Here is a 24,511-nt window from a genome sequence, read left to right on the forward strand (position 1 = left end):
TTTTTGTGTCTTTTGGGTAGATACCTAGGAGTGGGATTGCTGGGTCATAGGGAAGCTCCATGTTTAGCAGTTTGAGGAACCTCCAAACAGTTTTCCATACCACTTAATTTTATAGAACTTTTGTAAGTGGTGTGAGCCTGAATTTCTAACCCTCCTGATGCCATTTAAGGACAGCAAATGCAGAATTGAATTTTGGGGTCGAATTAGTTAAAAAATAACACAAAATAAGCATAGAATTACCATGATTTGTTGATTAGTTACACATGAAAAAGCCCATGATTTAAACAATTTCAGTTATAGCATTCAGGAATATTTGCTATGAACTTCAACTACTAAGTTCATATCTTTGTATTTCCAAATTTATGATCTGATGTTGGAGTATCTAATGAATAGTTATCTACATTTTGTCAAATTAAGCAATTTTGTTTATTCCTATAGCAAAGCCAAAGAAAATTAAATTTGTAGTGGTCTTTATGGGCAAGCAGACTTAAGCCCTGTGAATGCAGCTTGTGAGTGGATGTGTGTGTGTTTACTTGTCACTCCGATGTCTCAGCATCCACTCATTTGTTAATCTCTTCAAATCTGGATTCTCTCTATTTTCTTTACTAAAATTGGTTTCATCTGAGGCTACTAAGGATGGTCAAATTATCTCATCCAATTTGTGCTCTTCTGAAATAGGCATTGTTAATCCTTCCTCCTGGAAACATTCACTTCCTTTTCACCTATGACATAACCCCGCTTTTGTCATTCAGACTGACAATTTTTCCCTAATTATTCTTAGCTTATAGTTCATTTAATCTTTTCTCCTTTTCCTATCATACTTGTTCTAATGGACCTTCTTAAAAATCCATTTATGTAAGTGGTTGGGTCTTACTCTATTAACCAGAACTGAGATAAATTGATGTGACGATGTATTCTCTGCCATTACTTTTTGTCAACATATATTAAGCACCAATTGAGTACCAGTCACATCAAATACAAACAAAAATTCCTACTGTCACAAATTTGTGTTCTACCAATATTACAAAATATTACAAAATATTACAAAATGAGATGCATGTTATAGTGGAATTAGGAATTGGAAACTAAAAGCAAAGTGCTTAATTTTACCTCAGATATTAAACAATTTTTTTTCAAAGATCAAGTGATTTCTGCATTGAATCATGAATACTACATAGTACTTTTCTAGTCATACAAAGGAAAGAGGTATAGTTTGGATAGTAGCGCTGCAAGCACAAGGAATGAGGATTAGAGTGTCTGGTTCATCATAGAAGATTGTGATGTTCATGGTAGGAAGGTATTTAAGGTCTATATATAGAAATTTCTTGAATGACATATTAAGAACATTGTATGTTATCCTGTAATTGGGAGCCATTAAAGTGTTTTGAGAAGATGAGTGACATGATCACAGTTGTTCTTATAAAGGAGTGCTTTTTCCAAGTAATCCAGGGAAAGCAAATTAAAGGCATTTAAAATCTAAGCCTCTGACACTGAGAATGGAGAGAAGGGAGGAAAATGCTAGAGATATTCCATGTCTGAGAATATATAATATTCAACAGAAGACACTGGGGGAGAAAGAAGAGTGTAGATACTGAGTTAGGTATTTGGTAAATCTGGTTCAGAATAACAGAAAAATATTATAGGATCAGAAGATCACATTTGAGTAATGTAATGGGCCCTGCGAATCAATTACGTTTAGTAATCATTGTGACAGTTCCTCTGACTTTCTTAGACTGATCTAAGGAATGCTTGAGAGCTGATAACACGTTTATGGGTATGTCTGTGAGGATATTTTATAATTGAGATTAGTATTTGACAAGATAGATTGAGAAAAGATTTGCTTACCAGTATGTTGAGCATGAACTAATTCATTGAGGACCATATAGAGCAAAGAAAAGTGAATTCACTCTGCCTGGGCTGGGACAGTCATCTTCTCCTGCACCCCAACAATGGTGCTCCTAGTTCGCAGGCATTTTTACCCACATTGGGACTTACATCATTAGTTCACAGCTTCTTCAGACTTCGGGTAGGTTGAGGACTATAGCATGGACTTTCATGCTACAGCTGGCATGGACTTACATGCATGAACCGAGGGATGTACATGACTTCCAAGAGGCAAATCTTGGAATTTCTCAACCTCCAAAATTATGTGAGTTAATTCTTCACAATACATCTCTTTCTATATATTTGTATATCCTATTGGTTCGCTTCCACTGGAGAACGCTGACTAATATAGTCATTTTGATTACCCTTTTAACTGAGACTGAAAAACTGTGTTGATTTAAGGAATTATTTTATGAATCACATAAGAAGGTATAAGCTGGAGAATGACATCTGAGTTTTCTTTGATGCATCGGTGGAAGCTGGAATCAGGTTTCAGGGGACTCAGATTTTTTTTATTATTCCAGGATTCTGTCAATAGGTTAGAGCTCACTTTAGTAGTTATTTACGAAACAAATGCATAGTTTTATTTAGTTATTTAAAAATATAATGAAACAGTTAATTCCATTAAAGTTCACTTTGGAGACTTTGTGATCTTGTATAGAGTCACTATCTGGTTCTAGTAATCATACAGAGAAAGATTAAGAGACATAGCTTCCCTTGTGGTGTAGGGGGTAAAGACACAGAATCATCAAGCTATTGTTAGCTACTGCAGCATGAGTTCGATCCAGGCTAGCAAGGGAGATGACCTACATGGTGCATCAGACCTCTCCTGACCTACCCGCTGCTCTCCTCAGCAGTGTATTTCAGTTATCTGCCTGTTCTCCTCCCCTCTGTCTCTGGTGAACCCTCTCAACTGCTGCCCAACCTCTGACCTACACCCCAGTTCCTACATGCATAAATAAACAAATCTCTAAAAAAAAGAGAGAGATTTATTTTCCAGACTTAAAATATCATCCAGTGATCTCAGAAAACACTTTAAAAAATAATAGTTTAGGGCCCTCCCTGGTGGCGCAGCCGGTTAAAGCACTGCACTAAGAAGATTAAGCCACTTCCGCATGAGTTCGATTCCCCGCCTGCCCCGGAGGAGATCCACATGGCGTGGCAGACCTCTCCTGACCCGCCCGCTGCTCCCCTCAGCAGTGTACTTCATCCATCTGCCTGTTCTGCTCCTCACTCTGTCTCTGGTGACTCCTCTCACCCTGCGCATCTCTGGCCTGTACCCCAGATCTGTATGAATAAATAAATAAATCTTTAAAAATATATAAATAAATAATAGTTTATTTTTACATCATTTTGTGCACTTTTCCACCTCAGTTGTAATCCCCATGGGCTTCCCATCATCAAATCACCATGCCAGCAAACATTTTTAATGAAAATAAATTTTAAAAGATTTTTAAATTCTTTAAATGTTTAAAAAGAAAAAAAATCTAAAACAAACACTAAAGTGAGAAGAGTTGCATTGTTTTACACTTTTGCAAATCTCTCATGTATCAATAGAAATTATTAATTGTTACATCTTCTTATTATCAGTCCATTGTGATATCACATATTATGTAGCATCTGGAAAATTCCCTTGTGACCCAGTGATAAGAGAATATAAGGGCAAAAATATTTTAATATTGCTACAAAGCTAGTTTTGATTTGCTAGGCCTAAGAAAAGGTCTCATGACCACTAGAAGTCCCTACCCCACATTTCAATAGCTGTTGATGAGGAGGTCATGTTGCTTATGCAAGCAATGCTATGTTTGACCCTACTGAATTTTCAATTACAAGGTCAATGAATTCCCTTAGATTTTAAATGGGGGTTTCTGTTTTTTATAACAAAATGACAAGTTACACAGAGACCTTTACCTTGGCAAATAGAAAATTTGCCTCTGCTTTCTGGAAATTTTGGCAAGTATTGTATTGCAAAAAGTGCCCAATTCCTTCAGGTTGAAAAAGAAATGAGATTTCAGTGTCCTTTATCCACATAGGAATACCTGCAGAGCTAAAGTGGAGTGGCTCCTGACCTAAAGCACAGAGTAAAGAAGAGTGATGTTCACTAAGCTGCTTGATCTTGGGAATACTAAAGCCCAAACTCAAATATGTAAATGCGTGTATGGCCGGGAGGGTCTGTTGGGCATAATGTCATGCTGTTAAAATGATTACTGAACAAGCAGACATGGAAATAAGGCAACAGTGTTTGAGACAGAAGCTTGAGACACTCTGACAGTCTCTAACAGGAAAGATGGTGCTGCAGGTAGTGAGGCAACATGGCTCATTGGGCATGTTTTTTTTAAGATTTATTTATTTGTGCATACAGAATGGGGATACAGGCCAGAGGTACAGGGGTGATGAGAAGATTCACCAGAGACAGATTGGGAGCAGAACAGGCCTACTTATGAAGTATACTGCTGAGGGGAGTAGTGTGTAGGTGAGGAGAGGTCTGCCACACCCTGTGGATTACCTCCTAGACAGGGATTGAACTCATGCTGAAGTGGCTTTAACTTTTTAATGCTTTTTAACCCACTAAGCTACCAGAGCATCTGTTTTTAACCAGAATAAAAAGACAGACTTTTAGAGTAGTGAACCTCTAGTAAGTCACCTCCCCCCTACTCTACCTGAATTTACTCTAATTCTACTCTCCTGTTGCTGTTCTCACTTTCAGCTAAGTAAAACTAAAGAATCTAGAGATAATTCATTTTTGTCAATGATTGTTGGCCTTACAAAAAATATACTGAGATTCATGATAGAGAAGTTTAATTCTAGATCAAGGTTGTATAAGTCATATCATTCCAAGACAAATTGAGTTATTTTAAAAATAAATTTAAACAAATTAACTGTTAAAAAATGAAAATTTTGGAAGGAATTATAATAATTGGAACTGGGATGAATGCTTATAATGCTTTATATTTTTTTATGAATGAGAAGTGAAAATTTTTCTTCAGACAAAACAGTATAAAAATTATTTTCATAGAATATGTTAATGACACAGACTTTAAAATTTACTTTGAGATTATAAAAGCAAAATGGTACTGTGTATATTTATATTTGATATTTTAAAATTCCAGCTACCTAACTTAGGCCATCATAAGTAATTTAGGTATTACTAATATTAGGGATAGTTCTTCTTTACCTTTATCCTAGAAAATCATACTTGGTGTGGGTGGACAGGTTTTGGCTCAAAACAAAATGTCAGTGAAATTAGTTAATGTCCTTGAAAATTAATGCACAGGTAAATGAGGTATATTTACATTGTATAAGAATATCTAAAATATAGTGGAAGATATTTATGAGTCCACATGAATCTCAGTGACCAAAAGCAACATACAGAAATATTTTTCTTGATTTGAGGAATCTACATATTATTTTGTTTTATAGCTGCCTCTATATCTATCATTATAGTATAGTTGGGTCTATACATAATCCCCACCAGTATACCTAATGCATATAAATATACTCTATATGTAGTTATAGATATGAAATATATAACATACACAAACATGATTTTATACAATAAACTAAAACTTAATCTTCTTTACTCTCTTCACTGAATTCTGAATGGAATAGTCATGAATGTATGCAGCACCCCTGTTAAAGGAAGATCCCATTCTTTAGTCTAATTCATTATCATACATGTAGTAAAGTTTGTGGATCTGATTTTATATAGTAAAACTTGAACAAAGGAAAACTGATTTTGCCTGCCTCAGAAACTGACGTAATTGTCAACTCTGCATGGAACCACTGGTTAGTCAACTCCAGCTGCTGCTGCATGGCTAACCCTTGAGGACAGACTTATAATGAAAACCACGATTTCTCCCTCTAGAGACCACAGCTCTGTGAACAACATCACACTCTTGTTAATTCTGGCAAAGCTAGTGTATGGGACATGACTATATAAATAATGAAAAGCACCTGGTATGTTTACGTTGCTGTAGGAAAGAAGAAAAATCAGAAACTTCCAATGTATAATTTCTGTAGACTACTAAAATCAGCTTAGTGGTCACTGAGAATGAAGATCCTCTCTTGGGCTTTATGTTCTCTAAACATTGCTTAAAAGTAAATAAATAATTTGTGATTAGAATTTTCATTAATACTATAAACTTTGCAGACATTGATAAAAATCAGTCAGGGCTTCCAAGTGGTCACACCTGATGCCCATCTTGCACTCGCATCTAGCTCTTGCCAATAAGATAGAGTTTCTATTCTATTTGCATAGATTGGCTCTACATGAAGAAATACATAGGACTAGATTGTGAATGTAGTTGATTACCACCTTTTTTGATTATTATGATTTTTATCATTATCTAGTGATATCATTCCATAACAGTATATATCAAGCTACCTCATTCTTGTAATGTTGTGGACATACTATTGACTGATTTATATTCTATTCTGTATTTTTTTCCCTACGAAGAATGCTTCAATGAATGTCCTTTCCTCTCTCTTTGCACTTTTGTAGAAATGTTTTCCAGAGCAAATTTCTAAAAGTGGACAATTTGGGTGAGGAAGCCCTATGGAGGTCTGATGCTTCAGGATTGAAAGTCCTTGCTTTTCTCAAATTTTGTTTCACTACTTAAGCATAATGGACATAGTATAAATGAAACATTTCTTTTAAAAATATATGTAGTGCTTTTGAATGCAAGCTAAAGATATGTGGAATTGTGGAAACTGAAATTGCTTACCATGTGTCTTAGACAAGTTATCTTAAAAATCTCCTTGTAATTTAATTTTCAAATATTCAATTATTTTCAGTGATTTTAATTAAAAATATATGTTTAATTTCCCTCCAGGCTCTGTTTATATTGTATTTTTTTAATTGAGGCAATATTGTTTTACAGCACTGTATATGATTCAAAGTTACATGAGCACATCTCTTCAACATATCACTTCTCAGACTTTTAGTTACAATTAATGCAGTATTTATTCTTATCAGTTTAATTTTACTTCAAGTTTACCAACCACTTTACAAAAAATGTCACAGTTTCTAATTGTGAGTGAGTAGGATAAAATGATTTTGAAATGACAGATTTTATGCTGTGGCCAGTGGGATTTTTACAAATCAAATAGACATTTTTAATAACTGTCCCTACCTAATTTCAAAACAACCTGCTTCTTGCTTGGTTATGGATGGTTAGATACTCTTGGAACAACTGTGGATATGTGGAATCAATAAAAAAATATGTGAAAATGCTACAAGATGAAGGTGTCCCAGTGAGAGTAGCAGAAAGAAGGGGGCACTTCAGAAACTGGTCTCATTGTTTTTTGAGAGTAATCAAGTTAATTATGAGTTCAATTACATCTATTTTATTGCTAACAGAAACAAAATTGAAACACAAAAATACTTACTATCCTTTCCTACCCTGCGCATAACTGGAGATGTATTCATACTTGAATGTTTGCATTAAGGTAGGTTGACATAATAGTTAACATGTAGAACCTGAAATAGCTACTCTTTGTTTCTTTTTAAAAATATTCTCTGTATTCATATTACAGAATTACCACATCCCTGCTGATTTACAAAATACTTAAAAGCCAAAGATATACTGAGCTATAAAAAGTACAACGAAGAATAATACAACTAGAAAATTGTGATGTGGTCCTATTAACTACTACTAATAAAATATTGATATTATTGATGTAAATTCTAGATCACTTTTGAAATCAGATAAGTTTTGTTTTATCTAGTTTTATGTCTTAGCATTTTGTATATTTAGAGCTTATTCCATTGATTATTTTACTGACTAGTATTTGTATAGGAGCCAAAATTATGTCTCTCTCTCTCTCTCCTTACACACACACACACACACACACACACACACACAAACCTCATGGCTTAGGAGGTGCTCAACCATTCTTACTCAAGTTTAGGAAGATATTTTTTAAGTGTATAAATACCTGTAATTTAAAACCTGGTCCAATTCATTTAATAATGTATTATCTTCTTTTTTTTTAAGCTCTGGTACAATGATTTTCTTACTAGCATTCATAGCAATCACCTACGAAGCTTGTTAGATGCAGATTCCCTACACTAGAGAATCTGTGCCCAATCTGTGATGTGGGGGTAATGAATTCACATTTGTGTGTCCCTGAGTGTATGCTAATGAAGGCAATCTTCAGACCACACTCCTTTTATAGGAATATGAGTGGGTAATTTAAATGGTTTCCTAGCACACTATGACTCATGTTACTTAAATTCCAACCTTCAAAAGTGGTATCTTAGGACACTATTTGACCTTTTCCTGATAACATAATTAGTTATTTAATGAACAGAAACATCAGGTTCTAGTAGTTTCTATTGAGGAAATATTCATGTTTTATTAAAGTATACTAAAATATGTAATAATGATTTCTAATCTCTCTAAGTGTTTTAAAACTAAAAAAACACTTTAATATATATGCTTTATTTTTACTTCATCTCCATCCAGGGACTGGTAAAGTTATTTAACATCAGTGAGTTCTTTAGGTCTCCTAATACAAGTCAAAGGAGCACACCAGCAGTCAAAATGGCTTTAAAGCCAGCTTCCAGCCTCATTTTAAAACCCAGGTAATATTTTGGGTTGATTTAAAGTTGTTCAGAAAAAGAATAAGCTAACCTTTAAATTCAGGGTCTCTGTTCTACATTGGGATTTATTCATCACAATATGTGCACAAAGGCAGATTTGGATAACTTGCTGTTCCTAGGGTGTTAGTCATCAAATGAGACAGAAAAGGTCCAATCTTTTTTGTAAAAATTTCCCATTTTATGTTATACAAGTCTTCCTTTTCCATCAGGTCACCCTCACCCATTCATCCCTCATATTTCAAGCTATTAATATTTTTCTGGAAGTTTCTGTAACACTTCAGTCTAAATAAGTTCCTTTCTTAGTTCTTTCCAAGCTTTTTTTTTTTTTCCATTACATTTATCACAATTGCTGCAGTACAATTTGTCAAGGTTTTTTTAATGTCTATATCTCTAGCAAACTGTGAATTCTTCAAAGATAGAGATTATATTTTTGTTAACTATTGTCAAATTAAAACCCTAACTTTGAGACCTGGCATAGGAAAGCTTCTTGTAATATGTCATAAGTGACTAAGTGAAGGGTGAGAAAATACCAGACTGAAAGACCTCAGTTTTTTATTGGCAAGCAAAAAGGTACACAAGAAACCTTTTTTGTTGGATGGAGGTGGGCAGGCAAACAGGACAAATTTTGAATAAGCAGTGTTGGAAAGTCCCACTCAATTCACTACATAAATGTAAGTGATGGGTGTGAGACAGCAGAGGTAGCTGAAAGAATCCTGACTGAGGAAGACTAGATAGAGGCATAAAATAAAATTGCAGTTTATTTAACTGCAGTAACTAGCACACTGCACAGAAACAGTTTCAGAATTGGGAATAGTTCTTTAAGGCAAATGGTCAGATCCCTAAGTTTATTTTTTAATCCTTTTATTTACTTCATAGATACTTGTTGGTTGAAACCCAACCAGGAAAAAAAGATATTTTCAATCTCTTCTTGAAACCTGGATTTTCTCAATGCTATGACTGAAGAATAGCTACTAGGGAACTATTTTAAGTTTTAGTGATACCCTATTATTTTCAAATAAGGCCCCCTCCCCACCTAACTTACAACATCCTGCTTTTGAGTAACTCATTTAGATGTTCAAGGAGCAGTCTACTGGTATCTTGATAAATCTGAGATCAGTCTCAGAAAGCACTAGAAATCTGTCTGTTTCTTCAAAAGTATTATCCAACATTACCATTCACACGAACAACAGGATTTTAAGTTTCCAGGTCTTTATTATTAAGGCGTGTATGATCCTAAGAGAAATAAATCCTCTAATCATACTTATTTTCTACATTTGAGAGTTTGATAGTTAAAGGAAAAGAATCTGGACCTAACCCTGTCAGGTTAGAGTCTCAGATCTGTCTCTGCATCTTATGACTTGGAAAAGATCTAGATTTTCTGTGCCTAATATGTCAGAATTGTGAACTGGGATAATTGTAGTGTTGTGATGGGGAGTAATATGAGTTAATTATGTAAACTGCTTTTTAAGAATGTTTTTTATGTAAGTGAGAATTTTTATCATTATTAGTCATTGTTCCTATTTATGCAATGTTAATTGAAGAAATGAAATAGGGCTGACTAATAAAAAAACAACTTTGCAATATGTTACTCTAATATTTGTAGTTCTTTTCCAGGAGAGAAATAAATTATCTTTTATTTGGCTTCTTTTTTTTTTAAGATTTATTTATTTATGCATATAGAGCTGAAGTACAGGCCAGAGACAGAGTGGGGAGCAGAACAGGCTGACTGATGAAGTACACTGCTGAGGGGAGCAGCTGGCGGGTCAGGAGAGGTCTGCTGCGCCATGTGGGTCACCTCTGGGATAGGCGGGGATGAACTCATGCTGAAGTGGGTTTAGTGCCTTACTTAGTGCTGTGCTGTAACCCGCTGCGCCACCAGGGAGGGCCCATTTATTTGGTTTCTTAAATCTCTTTTTGTCTCTTCATTTTTGTTCACTATTCTTCTTCCTTATATTGGTTCTTTTGGGCGTGTCTTTACCTTAAGTTGATATTATTTCAATGCTAACATATGTCAGAGGTTGTTTTTTTCGTAATCATTCCTCATGACATTTTTTTTAAGTAGATACAAACCTACCGTTAAATTTGGATAGATTCCAAAATTCCATTAGTGTGGACTCTACCATTTATTTAGAGACATAAAACTTGACTTAATACATGATGATTCCTAGGATCATTTTTTTTTTTACCTTTTTTTTTTTTTTCAGTCAGTTGCTCTTTAGCCTTCTTTTTGGAGTGATTTCTACATTCTCTTCACTGGTGTCTTTTCTTACAAGTGTCAAGAAATTATTTTCTAATACAAAGGTGCAACTTTAATTAATGTTCCCCAAGCACAGTTTCTCACTTAAATAACAACCCAAGTAGAATCTCCAAATGTGTTTTTATTCTTTTTCATCTGCAGAGATTGATGCTCTTAGCTTTGGATCAAAGTAAATATTCTGGTTCAGATCACTCTTTCTCTTTCTTTCTCTTTTATTTCTTTCCCCCTACAGTTTATTGCTTTTGCTTCTTTATTCTTCATCCTGGTTTCAATCACGACATTTTGCCTGGAGACACATGAAGCTTTCAATATTGTTAAAAACAAGACAGAACCAGTCATCAATGGCACAAGTGTTGTTCTACAGTATGAAATCGAAACGGATCCCGCCTTGACGTATGTAGAAGGAGTGTGTGTGGTGTGGTTTACTTTTGAATTTTTAGTCCGTATTGTTTTTTCCCCCAATAAACTTGAATTCATCAAAAATCTCTTGAATATCATTGACTTTGTGGCCATCCTGCCTTTCTATTTAGAGGTGGGACTCAGTGGGCTGTCATCCAAAGCTGCTAAAGATGTGCTTGGCTTCCTCAGGGTGGTAAGGTTTGTGAGGATCCTGAGAATCTTCAAGCTCACCCGCCATTTTGTAGGTCTGAGAGTTCTTGGACACACTCTTCGAGCTAGTACTAATGAATTTTTGCTGCTGATAATCTTCCTGGCACTAGGAGTTTTGATATTTGCTACCATGATCTACTATGCTGAGAGAGTAGGAGCGCAACCTAATGACCCTTCTGCTAGCGAGCATACGCAGTTCAAAAACATTCCTATTGGGTTCTGGTGGGCTGTGGTGACCATGACAACCTTGGGCTATGGAGATATGTACCCTCAGACGTGGTCAGGGATGCTGGTGGGAGCCCTGTGTGCTCTGGCTGGAGTGCTCACAATAGCCATGCCTGTGCCTGTCATTGTCAACAATTTTGGAATGTACTACTCTTTGGCCATGGCGAAGCAGAAACTTCCAAGGAAAAGAAAGAAGCACATCCCTCCTGCCTCTCAGGCAAGCTCACCTACTTTTTGCAAGACAGAATTAAATATGGCCTGCAATAGCACACAGGGTGACACGTGTCTAGGTAAAGACAGTCGACTTCTGGAACATAACAGATCAGGTAAGGCACGATTTCAAATGCATGTCATTAAATACTTTGTAGATCAATTTGACCCTTGGGTAGATGATGGTCATTCTCATTTTATGCAAATGATCATGAATTTTTGATCCTACCCTTCACAAAACGTGTGTTTGTTGTCAGGCTTGTATATAACTAGAATGTAGCTTTTCTAAATGAATTCTAAGTAGAAGTCTGCATAGCTGGTTTATAGAGTTTCCGCTTTACTGGGAATGCCCTTTGCTGATGGTGCCAATATTTTCTTTTGCCTGTTTGTTGCTTGTGTGCCAACGTTTCTTTGTTTTCCTGCATGATGTGATGGTATGATACTGGCCATTTTCATTTTCCATCTTTCATTCCCAAAATGTTGATCTCCATATCACTGGGCTTGGTGTACTTGTCTCAGTTTTATCTCTGCCTCTTGGGGCCATGCATCTCAATCTAATTCATAAGAAGCAGTTATTTAAGAAGAATGGATGTTTACATTTCAAAGGCCTTAACACCAAAGAGGTGATATGGACTACAGTCCTTTCGCTAACAAAGATCTACCCTAGTAACATTATGAAGGATTGAGTAAATCTTCATTATCCTTAAGTAGGCTATTTCAATATAATCCCTTTGGATTGATCAAGGTGTTATGTAATGTAAGCAACCCACCATAATGCAGGGGTTAGGTGATCTGCTTCAACTAATTAATGGCAAAGTTGCAATTGCCTGTGGATTTTCTTTTCTTTTTTTTCTTTTCTTTCTTTCTTTCTCTCTTTCTTTCTTTCTTTTTTTTTTTTTTTTTTTTTTGCACTACCAATCCATTGGAGTCTATTCCTCCGAGAACTAAATTTTGGGTGATTATTTCTTGAGACTCACTGAATCCCTACTTCTTTCCATTATCATAGACAATCTAGATTTGATTAGCTATAAATTGATCCTCTTATTTTGCCAAAGTGACTGCTAGTAGTGTGAACTCTTATATATATACTAGAGATGACATATTTTCTAGATTGATCAATTTAGCTCTTACCATCTTTGAAGATTTATACCGTAGATAGATAAAAATAGATCTATTTTTTCTTATAAAATAACATGATTTCATGTTTTGCATAGTTTATAAATAACAAATACCAATTAAGCAAAGCAAGGTGATATTTTCAAATTTTTCTCCTTAGCTCCAAAAAGATTGTATAGGATCAATGCAAAAATATATAGTTGGAAATGAACTGCTTTTCAGAGATTTTATTCATAGTCATTATAATCATTTAGCAGACTGTCCCGCAAATTTTGTAAAGATGTATCTAAAAACTGTTAGGTCAATAATATCTTTATGAGTGGTAGAGTTGAGTGGGTATTGTTCATCTATCAGAATGTTCTTAGAGAACCTGTGCAGAGTCTTTAAGAAGGGCATGGACTAAGTGGACACATTTTCAGCCTACATAAACATTGTTCTAAAAAGTTAGTTTCTAGGCTGATGGCATATGAAACCCTTTGGCAGGCATGTAGGAGTAAATCCATTATTGCTGCAAGGGCATTTTGAGAAGCTGATTGCTCTATTCCAATCAAAAATATTTTGTCACTTCAAAATGGAGAAATGATACAAAGGTTGTGAGCTTTGGGAACATTTTCATTAAGGTTTTTGGGGAAATAACTATTTTCAGAAAAGAATAAGAGCATGTGTTAACAAACTACAAAAACAAATATTTAATTGGACTTTTTCCTTAAACAGACTCCAATTTTAAATATACCTATTCATAATAACTAGATAGCATATTAAAATTGTAGGGTATTAAAAAATGTAGGGTATTAATTTGTGTTTTTCCTAGTGATCACCCTTATTTGAATTCATATTAGCTTGGTGAAAATTAATTTGCCAATTGATAGATCAATTTGAAATTAAAATTCCCCAAAGAACATTTTTCTCCTTTTCAACGCATTTCCATTTACTCCATGTAAATATTTGTAAGGCGTGATGGAAATTACTTTTCTTAGTATGATGTGATTATTATGTTTTGTATATCGAGTGACTGTACTTGGGACATTTGGTGTAAACTCTTTGTACTGTCTCATTTCCTCATCCATCACTGTCTGTCAATGGGCGTGGTGCTGTGACCAGTGTTATCAGGCGACGACAGTACAGGAAGTGAGCCGCCATTATCACCCCCAGAAAGGCTCCCCATCAGACGTTCTAGTACCAGAGACAAAAACAGAAGAGGGGAAACGTGTTTCCTACTGACGACAGGTGATTACACGTGTGCTTCTGATGGAGGCATCAGGAAAGGTAGGCTCTCATTTAATCAGATCCTAACAGGCAATTAAGTGTTGCAAATATATGGTGTGAGGTAAAATGCCATTCATCGTTTCTAGAAAAGACTGTATTTAGTGCTTTTTTCCTACCCTCATCACATCTTTCATTATAAACATTTTAAAATACATGTCATGTCATCCTGCCTGATTGTCATCTCTGAAAAACATTTCACCCTCCTCAATTTTAAAAGTTGTCAGTCATCCAATTTAATATAAAGTACTCAGCAGTCTTCAAAATTATCTTTTTCTTATAACTAATAAAAGTAACTAGCTGATTCTCTACATGTATTTGATTAGAAATTGATTATAAAACAGCCATAAGGATTTTTTTCTTAAGTAAAACTTTAAATTTACTCTAATTTTGTCTCTTACCCAATATGAGGCAGTTTTTATCTGAATGTCAGAGGTTGCCACTTCAAAGTCTACATGAGAATTTAAATAATTTCTCTATAGGACAATAATAATAATTTTAAGTTTATTACTACTTTTCAGTTGACACAGAACTGTACCTGGCACATAGGAGATAATAAATATTTGTTTCATGAATAAATTTGTGGGGCAATTGTCTTGGTTGAGGAATGTAAAAGAATACAGAGGCTCTATTCTATGTTTCTATTTTCATAGATTGTGCCACAGTAACTATTCCCTACATGCTGATTTTTTTTTTTTAGTAAAATAACTATCTCAGGAAAATTGGATATTTTTCCTCCTTAGGCAATAATTGTGTGACACAACACATCCTTGTCAGAGTGCTGATTACTTCTTTCTATTGATACTTTCTGTTGCTTTTTTGCCAGCTTCTTTTTATTGACAGCATAGTGAAAGTATATAATTTCATATGAAATTGACTGAACTTGCATGAAAAGTCATTCCAAACTTTCTTATTAGCGCTCCTGCACAGTGGGGATTGACTGTGGGTGTGTTTGGTGGTAGGTGTAGTGTTAAGAGTAACACCTGAAGAGTACACCTGAGAACCTTGGACCTCCAAAACACAAATAATGATGTAAACCAATCTTACCTCAATAATAAAAAAAAAATTATATATATATACATATATATATATAAATAATATCTTGCTCATTTTCTATTCATTGCAGCTTCACCCTGTTGAATACTTTATCATTTTAAACCTCTTCTATTTATTTTGTAATAACCTTTTTCTTTGAAATACATCATTACTCACGCACTTTTTTTCATTTCTTCTTAGCATTTTACGCTGTCCTTTCTGTTTCTGTTCCTTTGAGTCTGAAATGAAAAGATACTCTAGTTTCTTCAATAAGTGAAGTCCTAAATACCACTTCATTCCAAGTACTTCCATTCTCTCCATCTTTTCCTTATCACAAATTGTGTTTCAATTATCTGAATTGGCTTAACTGATAGTTTATTGTTTTAAATTTAGGTATTGTGTTATAATACTATTTTATAAAGATAGCTAATGTCCTATCATAGTTTTGATCAAAGTCTATGTATTACTCTTAATAATGATGATAATAATATTTAACTACAAATAACATGTAAGCTCATATATATGTATAAACATACACAAAGTGGTTATCTGTATTTATATGTAACGTGGTTGAACATACATACAATTTGAGTATCATTAAACAAAGCATCACATGTAATAGTTACACCATTTTCATGAGTTTAAGGAGTAGCTACAATTGTTTTTCATGTTAGACAACATTTTGAATTTTAAACTGTCAAGGAAATCATGATGGAAAAAAGACTATACATTAAAGGACTATGTTGATATAGAGGTATTTTTTAAAATATCAGTTCAGTGGGTACAGCAACTAATAATATTTAATTTATATGGAAAAGTTATATATGCAATTTTAATTCACACATACAAATGTGCTTTATCAATGAGAACATCTCTGAATATTCACCTGTAAGTTTATTCTCAGTCATTTCTCATTATAATCAACTTCCTTTTCATTCTTGCCTAACTCTTCTGCAGCTTTATGTTTTTTCTCCTAAGTCAGGTAACATTTCTGACTAACTTCACTTAATTTTCTTAGTGTGTTTTCTTGTCATGTCTATTAGGAATTAATTTATTTAGTTTCATTTTATGTAGGTTGTAGGCTTTTCTCTGTTTCTCCTACTCATTTATTTTGAAAGTGGTCTCTCCTTTTTTTTACCTTTCATATTGATCTCTCTGCTGATTTGATTGTAGAATTTGAAATTTTTTTTTCCTTTGTAGATAAAATGACTGGATTCCCGTTGAATTGTTTTTCTACTAATTATTTGTTATAAGTCTACCAGTATGGATGAAGATACATTAAGAAGACTTATAGACTCCCTAGCAGAGTGAACTACCAATACTTAGGAAGTCTTATTTCTATTTATTCAGTAGTTTTAAGAAAAACATAAATAAAACCACACATATTGATGGCCATATTGATATTCAACATTGCCCTGAATGAGCATAGGCATTTAAGTTCAGCACAGAAAGTACATCAAGCACACCAAGGATTTAGATATTAGTTTAAACCATGTTCACTATTGTTGATTATTGTGAGTTATTTTTTTCAGCCATTGCAGTCAATGAAAGTTTGATTAGGCAATTAAGTTTTCTCATCCAAAGTGAACCTGCATAATAAAGAGAACTAAATTTCTAAGAAAGGCATCTTGCCAATAAAATACTTGTTACTAAATTAAAGGAAAGTCTTTAATGGAAATGGAATCAAAATTAGTACAATAAAGTTAAAATAAAGAAATGTATAAACAGAAAGGACAATCTTTATTGTCCTTTAATAAGATATTTAATTTATATGACAGTATTATATATTACTAGTATTATTAATTAAAAACTCTCAAACAGACTTTTACTTGTTTTTGGAGATCCTATACAGAACTTGGAGATTATGGGGACAAGATCTAAAATTTTATAAGGATGACTTACAGGTATCATCCACCTTCTTGACACATGCACCAGCTTGATTTTGATCAAAACCAATCTAAATTTAGAGTCTACTTTACATTTTTAGGTTATACAGTCAGCTAGAATAAATTGTTCTTTCATAAAATTTTCATAGTTGCATTTCCAGGTATATGAAGGTCTCTATGTAAGAGTTAATGAACTGCAATTGTTTTTTAATTAAAACATCTGCCATTAACTTTTCCATCATCCACCATGACGGGAATGAAATATATATATCTCCATATTTATTAGCTCAGAATACTAGCAAAACTCATTGGCAAGTAATTTCTTCATTAACAGATATTATGTCCTAGCAAACTTTCCTGCATTTAATACATGACAGAAGTTTCCTACTACAAAATCGGAATGGAATCACCCAGTCTACTGAAGGTTTATATGTGTGCAAGTTGGGAGTGGCTCTTGTTTCTAGCGCAACTTTTCTCTGTAATGGAACTGTTATTGTAATCCACATCCCTTCAAGCCTGCATGCTCATAAATCAGATGATCACTAAATCTCTTAAATCACTTCTCTCCTTTCAGTGAAAGGAGGTGAGAGCAACGGCTACTTCCCCAGAAGGGCCATGAAAATACAGAATTGAAGAAAGAAGTAGCTATGAGGAACATGAGGAAACACACAAGCTATGAGGAACATGAGGAAACACACAAGCTATGAGGAACATGAGGAAACACACAAGCCCCTTGCTCTTACTTCCCCAGCCACCGAGCACACTGCGGGCTGCCCAGGGTGTAATGAGTGTGCTGCACATCTAGGGGAAACAGGAAATTCACTGGAATTGTATCAGGGCTGGTTGTCCCACACAGAACTTCATTCTTCTGCTCTACAACATGTTTTTCAGCAGCACTTGTCAAAGCACGTCATTTCCTCAGCTGTGTAAGGTGGTTGCTTTTTCAGTCAGTACTTGAGTTACTTTTCAGACAGTTCAACTCCCAACTTTACATTATGTGCTCCTCGCCACATGTTAGTGCCCCTAACCTTGTCTAATAAAAATACAACAAAATGGGAATCTTTTCAGAGATGACCTTGATGGGTGTTACCAGAGTAGCTGAGGAAAACTACTGGATTAAACCGTATGAGAAGCACCTTTTATCCTCTAATTCCATAACTATCCTACACAGAAAATTAGAATACAAAGTGAAAGAAAGAAAAAGTGAATTATTATCATTTTTTTCTTAATTCCTGGCAGGGGGAGTTAGGTGAAAATATCATATAAGTAGATTTAAACTACTTCATTGAGATTATAATTCAATATATATTTCATTCATTTTCCTTTTTGTTCTTCATTTATTTCTTTGCAAGAGATTATGCATGAGCATTCAACTTACTTTATCTAGAAAGTGGTATCAAATCATCTATGTAAAAGAAAAATCATTCTTTTAACCCTATGAAGCTAGAAGATTAAACTTGCTGGAAAAAAAGGTTTCCACTTGAAGTTAAAAACACTTGTATCACCTTGGTAAATAGTAAAAATTAAAAAGATAATAAATAATCCGTTAATCTTTTTTTTCAGGAACATATTTTGAAACTTACAAGTACCAGACAAGTTTATAGCTTACTTAGATTGCTCTGCCTAATTCTAGTTCTGGGGTAGCATAGGACAACATGACATCAATACCAGGTATATTCTATGAAAGAATAGATGATGAAGTATTGCCACTATAATTTGTGATCACTGGTTTAATCTTCTGGGAATGATAGCTATAGCAAGTTTCATAGTTTTAGAGTTGTAACTTGTCTCAATATTGAATTCTTTGTAAACAAATTCTTCTTTGAGTTCAAAAATAGCACTTTTGATTACCCTGCATGGTATTGTTTGTCTGTGTCTATTTTTTGGTTGAATTCAACTGATGTCTGTGCATTTTTTCATAAAAGGATATGAAAAATCCCGAAGCTTAAACAACATAGCGGGCTTGGCAGGCAATGCTCTGAGGCTCTCTCCAGTAACATCACCCTACAACTCTCCTTGTCCTCTGAGGCGCTCTCGATCTCCTATCCCATCTATCTTGTAAACCAAACTGCATCAGTCGGCTAAATTGTATTAATTCAAGTACTGTTTACCCCATAATGGAAGCAATTAAACATAGAGTTATTCCAGGCTCCATTAATACAGTAAAAATTCTGCATGATACTACTATTTGAAGTCTGAAATGCCATTTGGGTAGCTAATGAGTCTTATCCTGGCTATAAAAGTTATTTAAAGTAGTGTTGCTACTACTTTTCCATAGTAGCTGTCCTGATCTCCTTCTGCAATAAAATGACAGATAGTGTCAGCTATTGACAGTACACAAATACATAAGCATAACTTCAGGGAAATATATTTAAAACTGTGCTTCCAAATGCTAACTACTTCATTGGACCTTCATTTCTTGTGACTCTAAATCATTCTGAAGTTGTCTCGGATCCTATCTTGATTGCACACAGTGACTTTGGTCAGCTCATTTGCATGGGCCATCCTGTCTCTCACCTGAAAGCAATGTCTCAGAGTTCGGGACTCTGGATAGCTCGGGATTTGTGTATTTGCATCGATCCATCCTGCTGGTATGAAAGTGCTGGTCAACTGTTCTGCATGTTGAATTGTGGGGCAGGGAGGGTGAGTTTCTCCTTGGTTTTTTTTTTTTTTTTCCTTAACCTCTGATCAAAATATTTACTAAACCGCTTAATTTCTTGATTAACTTAATTTTATGAAAAATGTTGTATTAGCGTTCTGAATGTCTCTGGTTGTTTGCACACAGATAACTGCAAAGATGTTGTCATTACTGGTTACACGCAAGCTGAAGCCAGATCTCTTACTTAATGACTTGGGGAAGGCACAAAACACGAGAGAAAGGTAACTGCCAGCCAGGCGTGCATTGTTTAGCCAGGAATTGCTGCTTGGTAATAGCCTTTTTTTTTTTTTTAAAGTCCCAGAATTTGTCATCATTTTCAGAGGCAGAATGCCAAATATCACCCAAAACTCTCGTGTCTTTTACCCCCTTCTTTTATTTTTATTTCTTAATTTTTGTGCCAAACATCAAAGAACTTTGGTGTTCATGAGAGGTTTTCTGGACCAGCCTTAAATTTCGGACTCATTAGACTAATCAAATTTTCAGGCAGTGTTTAATCAGGTGCTTTGTCCTGTATGTTGTTCTGTTTGTCTATCTTAGTTCTCTGTCTTGACTGTATGCCATCTGTCTCCATGAAGCACAAAAATGCCTTGTTCAGGTGTTCACAATTTTAGTATTGGGTCTTCTGCCTTCATTGCTATTTATAACAGCCTCTCTGCTTTATGTATAAATTAATAATACTCTGTAGACTACCTAAGTGAATTGGTACTGTGGACCTTTTTGATAAGCAGGATTAAAGTAGTTTTACAACATCGCTGCAATTGGATGCCTGCTCCAGTGTCAGTTTCTACTACCTAGCAACCAGCATTTATCACTACACTCAAACAAAGCCCCTAAGGGGGTTTATTCTGTCTAAGTGGAAGAAATTCTGTTTACACATCTCTATGAATGCAATAGAAACAGCGTGTCTGGTGTGTCGGGCATGGGAGGGAAGACATTAACAAATAAACAATTTTTCTAAGGTATACAGGATCTGTGAGGTTGTTGATTCATTCCTAATTCTCATGTCTTTGTTAGGAAGACAATTGTCACTTTTGCTGTTAGCACATGCTGTGTATTACTCTAGATCCCCAAGTACTGGAGCATGATCTGCATGTCAGAGATCTTGTACAGCAGTGTCTCCACCCAGACATACATATCTGATGTTTAGAGATTCAGTGATCTTTGTGATAACAATACACATAGAAAGTTATAATTAAACACATCTTTATCGTAAAGGAATTAATGTACTGTCTGGTGCTGCTGTTATTGACTGCAGTGTTATACAGAATTTATCATGGATTTTTGGCTGCTGAAAAAGGGACAGTGGAATTTAGCCACACCAAGGACTGTCCCGGAAACAGACTTCTGCTGCTGAACTTGCCCTGCGGTGACCAGGTTGCCCTGGGAAGAGGTCCCCGCAACGTCAAGAGTCACTTAAAGTTTTTAAAAGAACTGTGACTGGAACTCATTTGGTGCTGCCATCTGAGTGGTCTGCTTTTGGACTGGCTGTGTCCATGAAACAGTTGTAAATACCACCGTGTGTGCATGGGTCAACAGCTTTGGCCAGCTCACATCCAAGGAAGCCACGCTCACAATCAGCATCTCGGAAGCTTCCGATGAGGCCCATATTTCTGTGAGTTACCCTTCATGGGCCCGCAGTAGATTGTGCTGTAAATCACGCAAGGCAGTGACAGTGGTGTAGTATAGGTCTCTTTTAATTTCCCTGGTTTCTCCCTTACTGTTTGAATCCATGAACATTGATTGTATCATTTTGTCATAAACAAGTTATTAGCTTGTCATGTTATGTTGTAAACTTTTCAGTGCCTATTATGAAAACTGTCATATTTTTAATCATATCTTTGTTTAGTTCTGGAAAATCATGACCAAAAAAAATATTCACCGACATTATTCATACTTTAAGTCTTCTATCATTGTTACCTCAATTATAAATATAAAAAAATCTGGAATGAGAATATTTTTTTATTGATCAAGGAGAAGTGTCAGCATATAGTAGAATCTTAAATTATATCTTCAAATGTATATTTTGCATAAAAGAGATATTCTTCAATCACTTTTTTGTGAGTTTTGTGACAAATTAAGCTTGTACTTGTCTTTAAAATTGTTGCCGCTGAAACTGTCTAAGAATTCTTCGCCATGCTTAATCACTGTTTCCAGAATCTATTACTTCCCCTGGGATTCTGAATATAATGTATATCTTAACTATGAACCCCTGTATCGTGGACCTTTTGTGAATATTTCAAGGTGCATGCACAACCTTGGAGATAACATGGAACTGTAACTAACTGAAATGAAGAATAAAAGGCAAATGAGCTGGGGATTAACTTGAATCCTACGTGATTAAATTATTCGTATCTTTTTCTTGACTTTTCTCTGTTTTTGAGTTTTCAACAGGCTTTACTATCCTTTTGCTTCTTGATACCAAACCAGACACTCCCACGTGATAATTTGAAATGGAATTCCAAATACTTAACTCTCATTTCCATTCAAGTTTTAGGCGTGTGTAGTCAGTGTTTTTTCCTTCTAATGCATTGTCTGCCTAAGTTTCTTCTGCAATTTTGAGATGGCAAAATCATGATTATGGAATTAATATGGCATGTTATGACCAGTACTGAATTTTTACTTCTATTTTCCAATTTAATCATCACAGCAGTTCTGAGGCAAATAGTTTTCTGTTTTCATTTTATTGGTGATAGAGTTAAGCATCAGAGAGGCATAATTGCTCTCTTATATTTTGTCACAGATAAACTTTCCTGCTGTAGTTTCTTATGATTTAAATATTATATCTCCTGAATATGACTTTTGCATTAGTTCTGGGTAATGAGTATCTCTTTCAGCAGCATATCACATATAGAAACCAGCAAGAAGGGAAAGGGTTAAAGGAAAATGAGAATAAGGTTGGTGAACCCAACACTTGCCTAGGAAGCAGTATAATCTTTTCTATGTATAAAATGTGCAATGTTATTAAGAAAAGGTGAAGAAACTGAGCTCAGAAAAGGAAATCTGTCTAAATATAATTATTGATGAAATGTTTTTTTTTTTTAAGATTTATTTATTTATACATACAGAACTAGGGTACAGAACAGAGGTGCAGGGGCAGTGAGAGGATTCACCAGAGACAGAGTGGGGAGCAGAACAGACCGTCTGACGAAGTACACTGCTGAGAGGAGCAGTGGGCGGGTCAGGAAAGGTCTGCCGCACCATGTGGGTCACCTCTGGGGCAGGTGGGGATCAAACTCATGCTGAAGTGGCTTTAGCTTCTTAGTGCTTTGCTTTAACCCGCTGTGCCACCAGGGAGGGTCCCATTGATGAAATGTTTTTAACAATGATGTCAGATGTAGGATTTACTGTAAAAAAAGAAAAAAGATGCAAGAAGGGGAAAGAATGTATTACAATAGAGGATAATTTGCCATTAAATTTTGATTAAAAACCAAGATTAAATGGTCATGAATCATATTGAAGAAATTCATTGTGTTTTTGAAATAAGTCACAAGACAAGCTAATGAGATAGCAGTAGCGAACTGGACTTAGAAATAGATAATGAATATATTAGAAACGGATATTACAAAGTTTGAAGACATTTACAACTAAATGAAACTACTAAAATACTGAAATCGGGCCCTCGCTGGTGGCACAGCGGGTTAAAGCACAGCACTAAGAAGCTAAAGCCACTTCTGCATGAGTTCGATCCCCACGGAAGTGACCCACATGGCGAGGCAGACCTCTCCTGACCCCCTCCCCGCCCCCCCCACTACTCCCCTCAGCAGTGTACTTCGACAATCTGCCTGTTCTGCTCCCCACTCTGTCTCTGGAGAATCCCCTCACTGCCCCTGCACCTCTGGCCTGTATGTACAAATAAATAAATCTTTAATTGTTTAACTGCTTGGATATTATTAAACTACAGATACGTAGTCATTTTATAACATGGGTTCCGTATCATTAATATTGATCTCAAGTTTTAAAATTTCTTGTTCTCCTCTAAACTAATGATTCCAGTATCTATTTTCATTATTGTCTAAAAACTAAATAATTTTATTGTATTAGTAATACATGCTCTCTTTTTAAATTTACTACCCTGTCATGTCAAAGGTGTGCAACACGGATTATACCTTTTTAATGGTAAGACCTTAAAAAATTATGGCAACCTTCACTGAAAATCCCACATAACCTAATATTAAGTTTTTAAAAAATAGACTTTACTTATTTAAAGAGTTATTTTTACTTATGCATAAAAGAACTAGGATACTGGCCATAGGAGTGGGGATGAGAGCATTCAATAGAGTAGGGAGCAGAATAGACAAATTGGCTGAAGCACACTGCTGAGGGGAGCAGTGGGCAGGTCAGGAGAGGTCTGTCATGCCACGTGGGTCTGCTTTGTAGCTGCAGATCGAACCATCTGCAGTGGCTGCAGGTAGCTTCATAGTGCCATGCTTTAAACCCCTTGCACAACAAGGGAGAACCCAGACTTTACTTTTTTTTAAGACATTATTGCACACACAGAAAAGCTGGGTAGAAAGTGAAGAGTACCATTCTCCCTCCCCTCTGCCCATCTCCTTTCCCTACACTGAAGTGGTGTAACTGTTCCCGATGATGAACCTACATTGACAACAAAGCCGTAGTCTACATTAAGGGTCACTCTTGGTGGTGTGCATTCTATGTGGTTGGCTATGTATCCTTTATTGTACTATGGTACAGAATAATTTCACTGTCCTAAAAAGCCATTTTTTTTTTAAAGATTTATTTATTTGTACATACAGAACTGGGGT

The 24,511-nt window shown here is 35.2% G+C and overlaps 1 protein-coding gene across 12 annotated transcripts in view; it reads left to right on the plus strand.

Moving 5' to 3' along the window:
- KCNC2 (potassium channel, voltage gated Shaw related subfamily C, member 2) overlaps nucleotides 1-22,096 on the plus strand; it is a 171,124-nt gene extending 149,028 nt beyond the window's left edge. For 2 of the 12 annotated variants that reach the window (XM_012720536.1, XM_012720535.1), the window contains exons 3-5: nucleotides 10,978-11,905; nucleotides 14,007-14,171; nucleotides 21,004-22,075. In XM_012720536.1, coding sequence (XP_012575990.1) covers nucleotides 10,978-11,905; nucleotides 14,007-14,171; nucleotides 21,004-21,185 — 1,275 coding nt within the window. In that variant the 3' untranslated portion in view covers nucleotides 21,186-22,075. Of the gene's footprint in view, nucleotides 1-10,977; nucleotides 11,906-14,006; nucleotides 14,172-17,663; nucleotides 18,334-19,014 lie in introns of those variants that run through there. The other 10 variants (XM_012720538.1, XM_012720537.1, XM_004675878.1 and 7 more) reach the window with 10 other exon arrangements.
- The last annotated feature ends 2,415 nt before the right edge of the window (nucleotides 22,097-24,511 follow it).

This window comes from Condylura cristata, unplaced genomic scaffold (assembly GCF_000260355.1).
Source record: "Condylura cristata isolate star-nosed mole 26May11 unplaced genomic scaffold, ConCri1.0 scaffold00004, whole genome shotgun sequence".
Lineage (NCBI taxonomy): Eukaryota > Metazoa > Chordata > Mammalia > Eulipotyphla > Talpidae > Condylura > Condylura cristata.